Genomic DNA, 13,799 nt, shown 5'->3' with positions numbered 1-13,799 from the left:
ATGACAGGGAAATTGACAATCATAGTTTAAATGAAGGAGCAAAACTATAAGGTTTAATGCTCTGGTTATTTAGGACAAGTAAAAAGTTTGCCCTGAGATTAGGGGACATTCTATATTGAAAAGCATAAGGGGAGAGAAGAGGGAACCAAGAATAAGGGATTTCTTGACATTGCTGACTACAAGTTATACAGCTAAGCCTCCATCTTGCAAGTGCTGAGTGACTCCTGGAGTCAATGGAAATTGAGGGTGCTTAGTACTTACAAAGGTTATTCAGTAGATTATAGGCTTTGGACATTTTCCTAAAACTGTTAAACTAAAACCATCTAATGTGAAATATACACAATGACACAAAACATTTAGCGCTAGAGAAAACTGACAAACTCCCTCTTTTTAAATGTATACCAGCTGAAGTAAAACATCAAAGTACTCCTTTTAATATGCTTTTGGGCATGTGATCCTCGGCTCTGAACAAGTCAGCACCAGCTACTACTTCCATAAAGCCCCATTATGAACATTTTGGGCCAGATCCTCAGCTGGGGTAAATCAGCATAGCTCCAATGAAATCAACAGATATATGCTGATTTACCCCAGCTGAGGATCTGGCCCCACATGTTTAGCAAGTGTACACTAAAGTGAAATCTTCTGCATCATACTTCACATTCTGCTCTGTCTTCACCGCCACTACCGCTACACTCAAACTAATACTTGAGAACAAATTGGCACCAGCTGCAGCTACTTGAGTTGCTGAACAATAAATTCCATATTGTAATTAATGGGTCTTATGTACTATTTTAAACACCAAATCATTTTTTCTTCTAATCTTAAATTCTAGGCCTCTGTGTGGTGACTTCCTCAAGGGCAGATGATCAAAAAAACCGTCAGAAACTCACTTTTTTTCCCATTGTAACCTTTCCAATGTATTCAATAACTGAAAATAAATACAATACTACTACTACTTTCCACTCCTATGCCTTAGTAACAAATTAGGTTAGCCTGCTAACCATGAGCTCCTTTTAGTTTAAAGGTGACCTATACATATTTCAATAAAAATGAAGAAATTTTATCCTTATGGGCTGAATGCCCCAAATATCCAGGAGATTTCAATGTATAACTATTTTTTAAACCAACTTTTTTTGCATTTCAGGTACCCCAAAGATAGGTCAGCTTCTCTGGAATCTAGCTCAGCATTTTTACCACACTCACCACTATGATATCTGAATGTGGAAGTTGAGTGCACATAACATCGCATGTCACAGGCGTTTGTCCTTTAATAGTATATGAGACCAGGTACATGGGAGTTCAGGCAAATGACAAGATGTTTTTAGTTATACAGTGAAGTTTTAAATAACATTTTAATCATTATTTTATAGCCAAGTACAAATATTAAATATTTTTAAACAAATAACAGACACATACTTAACTATGGCATCTTGAAATAAAATAATTGAAAACCAGTTCTCTTCCCCTTTAACTAAGAAGACTTATGATCAGATATCTATGTTGTCCATGCAAGAGCTGATGGAACTCTTCAAGCTCAAATACTAGTTGATAGGACTCTGTTTGCTCCAACATTAGTTGAAGGAACTCTTTAGCTCAAGAATGAAAGCAAGCTTACAATGTGTTGGGAGACATTTAGCATTCCATAAGATCAGCTCCTTTCTTAGCTTTACTCGTCCATTTTCTTAGGCTGCCTTGATCAAGTAAACTTGTGCTTTCATCTCAACAGTCCTTCAGCTAAATGACTGACAGTCAGAAGCACTCCTCTTAGGTCTATGACACCATCTCTCTCCTCTGTCCCCTTCATTGATTCACACCTTCCATTTACCACCTCCGTGTGTAACATGGGTGTCATCCTTGATCCTGAACTTTCCTCTCCCAACCCTTATGGGTGCCTATCCCCAATTCTGCAAAGTTGCTTATGCATGTGCCACTTCACTTGACTTAACTCTACTGAAGACTTCATCTGCAGAATTCCTTCACCACATCCCATCTCCATTATGGATGCTTCCTTCTCTGTGCTCTTCACCAGTCTCAACTCCCTAGACTCCAGCATGTACAGAATTCTGATGTCTACCTTTTTGCCCACACTAATAAGGGCGACCATAGCACCTCATCTTCAAACATCGCCAATGGCTCCCTATTCATTCCATAATCCTATTCAAAATTGCTTCTCTTGTTTCAAATGGTTTAGCTCCACCCTTCATCACAACAGAACTTGCCCATCTCCACTTCCCTCTCTGCTCTCCTCACTAATCTATCACTGTTTCTTTCCCTGGCTTCACTTATCCTCACGACTATGGTTGCCAACCCTCCAGGACTGTCCTGGAGTCTCCAGGAATTAAATATTAATCTCTAATTAAAGATTATGTTATGTGATGAAACCTCCAGGAATACGTCCACCCAGAATTGGCAACCCTACTCACCACTCTTGGTGGGAGAGCCTTCTCTGCAGCTTCTACCATCTGAATTAGATTTCCTGTATCCCTCTGTCTTACTGAATTTACATTTCATATCACAATTTACTCTCTGTATTCCCTTCCCACACCTCAGTTTCTGTCTGCTTCTGCTATGCTTCATTATGTTATGCTGGTCATAGGTTTTAGATATAACACCAGCAGAAGGACTAATATGTACTGGCTTAATAGATGAACTGTTCTGCTCAAATTAACCCAGTTTAAATTATAGATATGATGATCAGAGGCTCACGAAGTCACCCTACAGGACCAAGATTGATATATCAATGTTAATAATCTGCATTAGTTTTAAAAAGACTTTTATTTAATTCAAAGGTTAAAAGGAACTTTTAAAACAGTTTAATTTATTTTGCTTTGCTCCTTTTAAAGATTCAGTCTGCACAACCAAATAGGACATGTAAAATTTATATATTACTGTAAGCCAAGGATCTCTTGATGACAAGAGAAGAAGGCTCAAGGGGCATACAGGTTACAGGAATCCTTGGGGTGTGGTATTTACATTCTAGTTCACCAAAGAGGGTCATGTAGGGTTTCTACTGAAAGCCTGTGTCACACTGATCATCATAGTCTTTGTGAAATACGTGTGCAGACAATATACAGTGAGATATACATATTGGAAAATATGTTCTTAAGGCCTTGTCGTTAAAGGTGGGTCACTCAGAAGTAGCACCTTGAAACAGACTTCTCCAGACAGGAGATGGGAGACACTTATCTCCCTGGCTTACCATTGTGTATCTTACCACAGAAGTCTATTCACATACTGAGTCAAATGCTAATTAAGAGCTCCAAGGGACTTCAGAAGGAAATTACCAGGAAAGGGTAAACAGCAGGGGGTGGGGTGAAAGGTGGGAGAGGGGACACCCTATTTTAGAAGTGAACACCAAAGGACTAGTCTGGTATATCTGGAGGTGCAGAGAGACATTCAGGCATCCTTCACCTGGGTGAGGCAATCTGCCAGCAGCCTTGACCTCATGAAAGAAGGGTCTCAGCAATCCTGGTGGACAAATGCTGTGAGAAGGACTTTGGGGTCTGTAGTATCTTATCAGATAAAAGTGTATCTTTTTAGTTGAGTGTAGATTCTACAATGTATGTTATGATTTTATTTTCTACATAACAAATAGAAATATTGGAAACAAAGGGTTATCATACAAATCCCTATGCTTTGCTAAACTTAGATTAGTTTATAGTGAAAGCAAGTATAAGTGCTGTGTGTTAAGTGGAGCTGTGTACCAAGGTGTGACTAGTAAGCTGTGTACCAAACACGTGACTAGTATTCCTTTGGGAACAGCAAGCCTAGAAATTCTGTGAGTGTCTAGTGGATAAGGGGAGAAATATTGGATACTAGATATGAAGGTGACACTCAGAGGACTTGAGGATTGGAGCACCTGTTACTAGCCTGCAAGAGGGACAAAAAAGCCCACATAGGCTGACAGGAATGCTTGTGTTGCTTGTGGCAGGTGGTGCAGGAAGCTGACACCTGGCAGGCACAGATAAGTGTCCCTCATGTTAAGGGCACATGGTAGTGAGATGCCTCATAACCATGTGTAAACCCAGGAAGCGTCAGAATTACACACACACACACACACACACACACACACACACACACACACTGCAAGATCCCATGTTATTCTTCTTGCAAGCTAAGGTATGAAATTAGGACTTAAAAAGATCTTGAGATCAACTCAAGAAGATATTCCTGTCTTGAGTTAAAATAAGACAAATTATTTTTGTATTTTTAAACTTACCTTGTATTTATGAGACATCAGGTAAGCTACATGATACCACACAGCTTGCAATGAAAGTTTAAGTTAACCTAAACAGGTTAAGGCAATATCTCATTAAAAGTTATGACCAGACTCAGACTGGCAATTATTTAATTGCTGAGGGCACAGTTTATGACCTCAAACGGTCCTGATGTCAACATGATCACCATGAGAATGAAGCTGACGTGGTTTGTGATATCATCAGGAACTTGAGATGTGTATGTAGCTTCAGTTAGGCTTAGTCTGTACTGTAGTTTATGTATGGGGATGGATTCTACGGATTTTAATAAGAAGACTATTTTGTATTAAATGCACATACAGGCTGGGACTTTGAAAGCTACCTAAGAGATTTAGATGTCCAATTCTCATTAAAATTAATAAGAATTAGGTGCCCAAAGGCCTTTAGGAAGCTTCAAAAATCCCACCTCTGATGTTCTAGCTTGTTTTTACATGTAACACATGGATTTGAGGCACTTACAGTACAGCTCTTTGATGGATACAGGAGCTGCAGCTTCAGGAGTGACTAAGCCCCTATAGACACCATTTATTTTCATTTATTTAAATTCTACAATGCCATTAATTAAAATACAAAGTCAACTGAGGTGAAACCACAGCTCTAAAACAAGGCTTTCAAATGTCACAACCATGAAACATGACTTTGTGCACTAGCTGATAATGAGCTTTGGTTTACTAGGGAGAATTAGCATCTATATATATATTCTAGATTTTCACCCCAAAATATGCTATAGAAAAAAATACATTCATGGTATGATACACACAAAAAATTTCAATAACTTGAGATCAATCATTTCACATTTGCATCAAAAGCAAAGAGGCCTATTGCTAGCTGACAGTGTTTGAGATGCCACCCACTATTAAACTCAGCTGTTGAAATCCAAGTCAAACTCTATTTGCAATCTGAACAACTTACTGTCAGGAAGCCTGACAATAAAATTTAAACGTAAAACACTGAATGAGATGAAGTTGTATGAATACTGGGCTAGATTCTCTCTGTTGCCCTGCATCTTCCCTAGTCACCTGTGCCATTGCAAAGTGAGTGTAAAACACTACCAGCTCAGAATGTTAATGATTTACTCCATTTCATGCACTTGGCACTAGTGTAAATTTTAATACACAACGCAAGGAACAGGGGAGGATCAGGTCACCTGCCTATGGAAAAGGAAGATACCTTCCCATTCCACAAGATGGATGTTCCTGATGCATAATTCACTTGCCCAATCCAAACTGTGGTCCATGCACCCTTGGTGGTCCATGGAGACCTGTCTGGTGATGTGATACTGGTTCTCCTACTGGTTTACAGCTGCCAAATTGCATTAAAAGGCAGATAAACAGACATCAAATAATTTTCTATTTTTTTTCCATGTAAGCAATTGCTGTAGTTGAACAGGTGACTGTGATATGTGATCACAAATTGGAAGAGGCTCACCAGACATTTTATTAACATGAGGCCCACACTAATATACAAATTTTAGAACCCCTGAATTAGATTATGTTTTTAGAATGATTTAAATATGAAAAGTGCTAAGGGTTGTTAACTATTGCTTGACTAATATCCCCAATAAGGTCACATGAAAACTAATTTTTTTTTTAATATCCCAGCAATTAGAAGCCAAAATAAAAGTTCACTCATTGACTTTCTTTTTCCTTATCCTGGTGAGGATATTATCTACCTACTCCCCTTCCCGCATTCCCCAGAAAGCTATTGGCTAACTATTTAGTGCTCTAAATTGATATACGTTCAAACTTTTTAAGTCGCTGGGAACTCAGCAGGCAAGCCAGCTAATGTAGCAACGCACTATACGGTGGCATGGGTTGCTTGTCAAATGGTTTGATCCTGCATTCCTTGCACAGCCCTAACTCCCACTGAAGCCTGGGATGAAGCACAGTTTGACATGGCCACCTTCAAACCAAACCAGTCAATATTATAAGAGGGGACAAAGAAAATGAGTGTTGGCCTTGGAAATGTTTAACTCTCTAACTTTGGTATTTTAGTGGGTGCAGTTAAAAAGGCTTTCCATTTTAATCAGAAAGGGCAACAATAAATAAAACTTTATCTACTGTACAGAGTATCAGTCACTGTAATAGATAGGCACCACATATGGTAGAATAAAAGTGGTATAAGAATATAAAATGAAGGATCTCCACTTGTATTTCTTGGGCTCAGTCATTTATACTACTATTACTATACTATACTATTTCTTCCTCTTCATCATTTCTTTTCTTTCTTTGTTTCTCTCATCCTCCTCTTCTCTAGTTCCTTCCTTCTACATATTTCCCTCATACTCAAATGTTATTCTCAGCCACTATAATGTGAGTAGGCTTGTTACATACCCCATGATCCAACACTGAAGAAACACTGACACCAGGTCTCAGTAGTTTCACCCCAGGCTTGGATAGTTTCTATCTCTCCAATGGTCTCAGAGTATCAAGAACAGAAAGGCTATCATTAAGGTAGCCCAGTTCAAGCCCATTAAAAGTTGTAGAGATCAGGATCAGGTTCCTGATTTGGACCCAGTAGTATATGGTGAATCGGGAAGGCAAACGCTGCATTTGGAAGACTCAAAAACATCTCCCTCAAGACAAAACTGAATGTGTACAAAGCAATTGTTATCACCATCACAACATATAGCAGTGAGACATGGCAACTTACCAAGAACGTTACACAAAAGCTGGATGCATTTCGTCACAAATGTCTGAGAAGAATATTGGGAATAACATATAGAGATAGGAAGACGAATGAAGAAGTCAGAAAAATTACTGGACCCTCTCAAAAATAATCTACAAAAGAAGACATCAGTGGCTGGGACATGTGCTGAGAATGGAAAAAGAACACTTACCAAATACCGCCCTTGAATGGAAGCCAGAAAATACAAGAAGAAAGACAGGAAGACCGCGCATAACGTGGAAACGAATAGTTCTGAACGACATCAAGCACCTCAACATAAAATGGGAAGATTTGGAGAGAAGGGCAGTTGACAGGCAAGCATGGCAAATGTGGGTAGCCCAATGTGCAGCAAAGCACGGGATGGACTAAGGTCTAAGGTAAGTATATGGTGAGCCAGTGGAAAATAGGGTATTGGTACAATGTGCTTCCTGCAGCTAGTCATCTTCAAGAGGCAGCCTGCACCACCTGGAGTCTCTTGTTGACCTTGACTGATAGCACTAGGTAAAGAAAGTTGTAACAGTCTAGGCGTGAAATGAAGAATGTATGAATCACAGTTGCTAGTCCTCATCGGAGGGACTAGGCAGAGTCTTCTAGCTAGTGTTAGCTGGAAGAAGGCATTTCTTGCAACTGGACCTACCTGAGTCTAGGAGACACATCTAGTAGTACTCAGATTCCAACATGGACAAATTCAAGCTAGTACATTTTGGGAGAAAGACACTTGGAAAGCAGTAATGGTGAAAACTACTTAGAGATGACAGTGGATAATAGATTAGTTTTACTTGCAATGTGATATGGCATCTAAAAAGGCTCTTGCAAATTTGACTGCATACACAGAGGTGTCACATCATGAAACAGGAAGGTATGACTTCATCACTTGAGATATTTGAAACTAGTTTAGACAAAAGCCTAGATAAATGGCACAAACATACTGCGCTTGCGATGGAATGGACTAGTCAACCTAATAGATCTTCTCCATCTCTCATTGCGATGATTCTATGAACTCAAAAGAGCTTTATTTTTCATTTTCTCACAGGTGAAAAAATCAAACCAATTCCCTTTCATTTTAATGAGCACTTTACATGACTCATGAATTTTACTAGGTTTCCTAAGATTTGTCACAGTTAAAGGCTGACAAGTATTTGAGTGCTCATTAATTTTTGGATCCTAACAAGAAAGACCGTGCCCTTTGGAGGCATTATATCAGTTGTATTTACAAATCTCACACAGGAAAGCTGTAGTAAGGTGACAAAACATCTTGTTATCTATTATACAGAAACATACACATTTGCATATTACATTGTCATGTGAATAAACAGTGTAAGCCATTTAAAAGACAACACTTCCCACCTGGTTACTTCCTCTTAAAGTATAGGCGGATAAATTGTGATAATCTCACACCTCATTTTCTAATAACTTCTGGCAAATGCTGACTTTATTAATGGAAGTCACTGTTTCTCTTGACCCCTGAGAAGTCTCAAAAAGTATTCTAGGTAACAACTTCTGTCGTAAATCACATGCAGTGTCTAAACTATGTGCAGCAAAGCCTTGCATGCACAGCATTTGCCCCTCAAAATACCAACAGAACATTTGTTCTTCAAAGTAAGTTTGCAAATGCCACAGATATACAGGTATCATGGCTAAGCAGAGAAGTGAAAGAGTTAAATTAATAGCATCAGAGAGGATGCTCCTCCTATGTTCTTCTTGCCCCCCCCCGCATTTCCCTTATCCTCCTTACCATGGCTTGTCATTCCCCTTGTGACTTCCAATTCATGTTCAAATTGTGTTAAACACTCTGCCATTGGGAACTTAGCACCTTTGCAAATCCAGCTACTGATTTCGTGCATAAATATGGATTTAGGAACCAAACCTTGTCTTCTGTTTTGAAAATCTTGGCCTCACTGATCCGTCCTGCTGAAATTTTCCATTGAAAGTTACCTGGGATGTACAGCAGCAACTTTTCTCTATAGAATATCTGCTATTTAATCATTTTGCCTTAATAAATAAAATAAATAATAATAATAAATACTACTACTGCTAATAATAAAGATTACTATCACACATTTCAGAGGCGGGGAGGTACTGAGTCTAGTGGCAACAACAGGGGATGAAGAAACGTGTCCACCAGGATTCTATACCTTGCTCGGCCACTGAGTCAGTGTGTGACTTTGAACAAAATCCATTTGTGTCCCACTTCCCCCCCTCATCTGTAAATGGAAAAATCTCAGTGGTTGTTGTGAGGTTTAATTAATTAATGTTCATATAGTGATCAAAGGCAAAGTATTTCAGATGGGATGTAATCAAGGTTCTGCCCACCTACAATTACTACTACATCCCACGGTATTTTTCACAAGAGAAAGTGTGCTAGCTTTGGTGTCTTTGCCAAATTCCAACTCATCTGAATAAGTTTGCCTATCTGCATTCTCTCCCTGCATGGTCAATATTTTTCTTGCCCTAAACTGATCCGTAGTTATTGCTTGTGCACTCTAAAACAGCTGCTGCGTTCCACTCCAGTGGAGGTTACGCTTCAGCAGTGACTGAAGCAATCCCTACAGCATCTATTTCTCACCTAACTCACAGAGATGTTGTGAGGATTAATTTTATATTTGTCAAATGCTTTATTTGGAAGAAATATTTTAAAGCCTTGCAAAACATTGCTGGGAATGAAGCTGCAGCCTTTACACGTGGAAAATTGCCATCTATTTTAGTTGCCAGAAGACTGGTCTTATTATTATTTTATTATGGCTTTCCAAATTAAATCTAGAAACAATTTTTTTTAATCGTAAGGAGCACAAACCAGTCTGAATCCATTGATTTCTTATTTTCCACAATCTCTATTTTAAAAGTGAATCCTTCAGAACAAAGATTTTCTTGAAATTCTCTTTTGGGCTAAAAGCTTATAAGTGTTTGGAACAAATATTTATATCAAAGTTACAGATGCTTACAGGGGCTTTATGCTGAAAACATAGGTACCGCTTTATCCTATATTGTGGCAGGTGGCATCCATCACTGGTATGGTAAACATTATATCCACAGCAGTCCTAGAATTTAAAATGTCTAGTTTGCACTCAGACTCATTATGGATTTATTCTTGCAGAAGCAAAGATTTTTATTACCTGCTTGCATAATAATGCTATGATGGGTCTGTTCCAGTCTGAATCTCTGAAACAGACTCAAGTTTATGCAAATTACTCACCTGCCTCATAACTCCACTTAGGAACTTGAATGGACAATTTGATGTCATTGCCAGTACACTGTTTATCAGAATTATCTTCTTTATTAGTTCCTTTGGGTGCATCCACAAATGCTGGACAGTCAGAGGGAGATGTACCTTTCCAAGGGCATGCAGTACCCAAATATTCCTTTTCTGCTGTCTGTTTTGTATCTACATTATTTTCTTTTAAATTTGCATTTGAATTTGTTCTGAGTGGAGTCTTGTTTTCTTCTGGGAGCTTTGTTTTAAGTATCTCTGCTATTGACTCTTCATTAGCTATGCCATCTGCTCCATCTGGTGTTAATCTGGGTGAACTGCAATTTATATTGAAGGACAATATTGATCTATGAATTTTTTGGCTTTTAATTTGAAGTTGGTCAATACATACAGAAAGTGACTTGTCAAAGTAATAGATTGTATTTGGACAGTGCTGGGAAATTTTGAAATGAACAGATGAAGTGAATGAAACTGGTGCTTTTTTCCTGTGATTGCTGCCTGGAGGAAACTTTCTGTTTTCTTTGTTGTCAATGTTAAAAATCCAGTCTCCATGCCCTTCACATACTTGTGAATAAGATTCAGAAACCTTTAATCTGGTGGCATATCGGTTTATATAAGATTCTTGATTATGCAAAGGTTTGCAGTGCTGAGCTCGTCCTGCATTGTTTGAAGAAGCAGTAGTGTTCATTAGAACATCACCTCCCCAGCATTTCAAACACAGAGAATGAGTAACAGCTACCTGCACTGGGTTGTTAAAAGGTGGAACAACCCGTCTAGCAGTAACTGTTATGGATGCAAATCCTTTTTTATGAGAGTCTGTTCTAGATATGTTGTCATCGAAAGATGCCTGAATTCCTAATCTGCTGGGAAGTAACAAGAATGCTCTATTAATGTTGACTGAACTATCATTAGCCAGAGATTGCTTCGTATGATAAGCATTAGGCTGAGTGATCACAGACTGCATCGGCAAAGCAGACCCATTTTCTTTTGATTTAGTCTCATCAATCAACTGTGAAATGACTATGGATGAAATCATTTTTGTGTTTTGTGATGCCAGAGACGCCTGCAAATGAAAAAGATCCAAATTATTAAAATATTCTATTGTCAAACATATAACTATTTCTCCTTCAGAGTCTATAATAGGGTTTGTTCAAGGTTTCTTGTTAAATTTCTTTTTGTACCAGTTTGCTTTCTGTCATTTTGAAGACATGTTCCTAAAATCAATTCAGAATTGTCTAGAAGAGTTCAGCAAAAATCGGATCAATTTTATGCAAAAATTAAACATTCTAAAACCATTAGTTTGAATGATTAACTGATTCTCTCAGTTGGCGTATCTGGTCCTATGTTTGTCTAACAATATGTGTGTCAATGGTGATTGTCAATTTCAAATTATAACCTGCTCTTTCATGCTGATCTACTGAAATATTAAAAGTGCTTTAAGCACTTACTGCCTGTACAAAATGAACAACGTAGGTGTACTGTGATTTTCTGTGGAGTGTTTATGTGGGAGTTGGGTCAGTGCTGCTACACAAAAGCATCAAATATGACCGTGGGGAAAACTCCTCCATGTTTTCTCCAATAAAAGATATGCACAAATTCCTGTAAGTGCTTTGGATACCATTTAATTCACTAGCTTAATATTTGCAGAGTGCACAAAATAACAGTATAAGGAGGCATATGCCCAAGATTGATTGACAGCAGTCCAGACTCATTTTTCTAACCACAACAACCGCCATCTATCTTAACATAATGTACCTGATGTCCTTAGAGAAGTGTAAGCATGAAGTTTAACTCTACCTACAATTATTATCTAGATGACTGGTTACATCATGTTTATTTCATGCAGAGTATATGGCTCAAATTCTCTGCTGCTGTAAATTGTTACATCTCCACTGAGGTCAATGTTAGCTGCATCAATTTACACCAGCAGGGAATTTGGCCCTATGATCTGAGCGTCCTCAGTCCTCACTTAGTCAAAGTTCCCACTGAGTCACAAAGTAAATTCTACACGATTGGAACCATGGTGAATTGTCATCTGAATGACTCTTTTTTTTATTATTATTTAAGTGGTTTATGGACCTATTTTATTGCTCATGAAGTTAGCCAGATTGATAGCCCTGGAAACTCAACTGAAGGTGATACTGCAGTCAGCCAGCATCCAAACTTCTCTACAACAGTTTCACCAGTATACCTCAACCTTGTTCTTGAGGGACAATCTTTTGGGGCAAGTAGGATTTCTTTATATCCCTTCTGTCCTTAATTTTTCTGCAGTGTGTGCCATCCAGGCAGCCAACTGAGGTGATGGGCTGTGTGACGTAAACACATGTCTACCAGGAACTACACTGAGATATAAATTCATGTCATTTATGGCACCAAACAACTGGTCAAAAACATTGATCCTTACCAGTATGGCTAAAGGCAATCCTGTGATCATTAAGTCAAAGGCTCCAATGCCCATTACCCAATTCCCTCAGCCAGCCATCACCTCAGAGTTACAAACACCAGAGTTTTACGAACTGACCGGTCAACCACACACCTCATTTGGAACCAGAAATATGCAATCAGGCAACAGCAGAGACCAAAAAAAAAAGGCAAATACAGTACAGTACTGTGTTTAAGTTAAACTACTAAAAAAAATGAAGGGCAATTTTAAGAAAAAAATATTTGACAAGGTTTGACAGAAAACTATTTCTGTGCTTGTTTCATTTAAATTAAGAGGGTTAAAAGCAGCATTTTTCTTCTGCATAGTAAAGTTTCAAAGCTTTATTATGTCAATGTTCGGTTGTAAACTTTTGAAAGAACAACCATAACGTTTTGTTCAGAGTTATGAACATTTCAGAGTTATGAACAACCTCCATTCCTGAGGTGTTCATAACTCTGAAGCTCTACTGTAGTTGTATATTCAGAGATATACTGCTATTATTTGAATTGAACATGAGAGTATTCAGGATGTACATGTTCACATAGTTACATAAATATATATTCAGCTATACACACCAAAATGTTCAATTTAGATAACCACAGTTATGAATATCTGGAGTAAAGTACAGGACATCTTCATATATTAGAATGTACAGTCATTCAATACGCATTTTGTTTATATTACGAAAATAAAACACACATATTGTTTGACTTCATAGCCACAAAATGCTACTCTAATGTCCCTCAACTTACGAGAACCATCCCTGTGTATCTGTAATTGTACCAGGCATTAGATGACACATTATACACACAAGGTCACAAGGTTCTGGTAAATCGTAAGTAAGGACAGGGCTATGGCAGAATTTTATGGCCTTCTTAAAGTCTTTGCTGAGGCTACTTGCCCTCATCAGATTGGTCATAACAAGAAAGGGGAAGGGTGGCTTGCTCACCTGCTTATAAAGATCATCTGCCCCCATCCACCCACCATTGCCAAGCTGCAAGTAACAACAAGCGTAGTAAGCTTTGGTATCCAGTTAATTATGCAAAGCTTTGGAATTTGTTAGGTAGATGAGGAGAATATGAATATAAAGGGGATGCTGAAAGATGGAAGAATGTTTTATTTTTTTTAGAAGGGCTGTGTGATTTGCAAGAGTTTAGGTGGTATTCAGTACTCTATTCTTATACCACACCTGTCACAATGGTATTTGAGCACCCAAGACTTCAATAATAAAACAATCATATTATAC

The 13,799-nt window shown here is 38.3% G+C and overlaps 1 protein-coding gene across 14 annotated transcripts in view; it reads right to left on the bottom strand.

Moving 5' to 3' along the window:
- C7H10orf90 (chromosome 7 C10orf90 homolog) overlaps positions 1-13,799 on the bottom strand; it is a 182,007-nt gene that overhangs the window by 42,732 nt on the left and 125,476 nt on the right. For all 14 annotated transcript variants that reach the window (XM_065552242.1, XM_065552243.1, XM_065552245.1 and 11 more), the window contains one exon: positions 10,117-11,194. In XM_065552242.1, the coding sequence (XP_065408314.1) occupies positions 10,117-11,194 (1,078 nt within the window). The remainder of the gene's footprint in view (positions 1-10,116; positions 11,195-13,799) is intronic.

The sequence above is a fragment of the Chrysemys picta genome, chromosome 7 (genome assembly GCF_011386835.1).
Source record: "Chrysemys picta bellii isolate R12L10 chromosome 7, ASM1138683v2, whole genome shotgun sequence".
Taxonomy (NCBI): Eukaryota; Metazoa; Chordata; order Testudines; family Emydidae; genus Chrysemys; species Chrysemys picta.
This window is presented reverse-complemented; position numbering and strand designations above follow the sequence as displayed.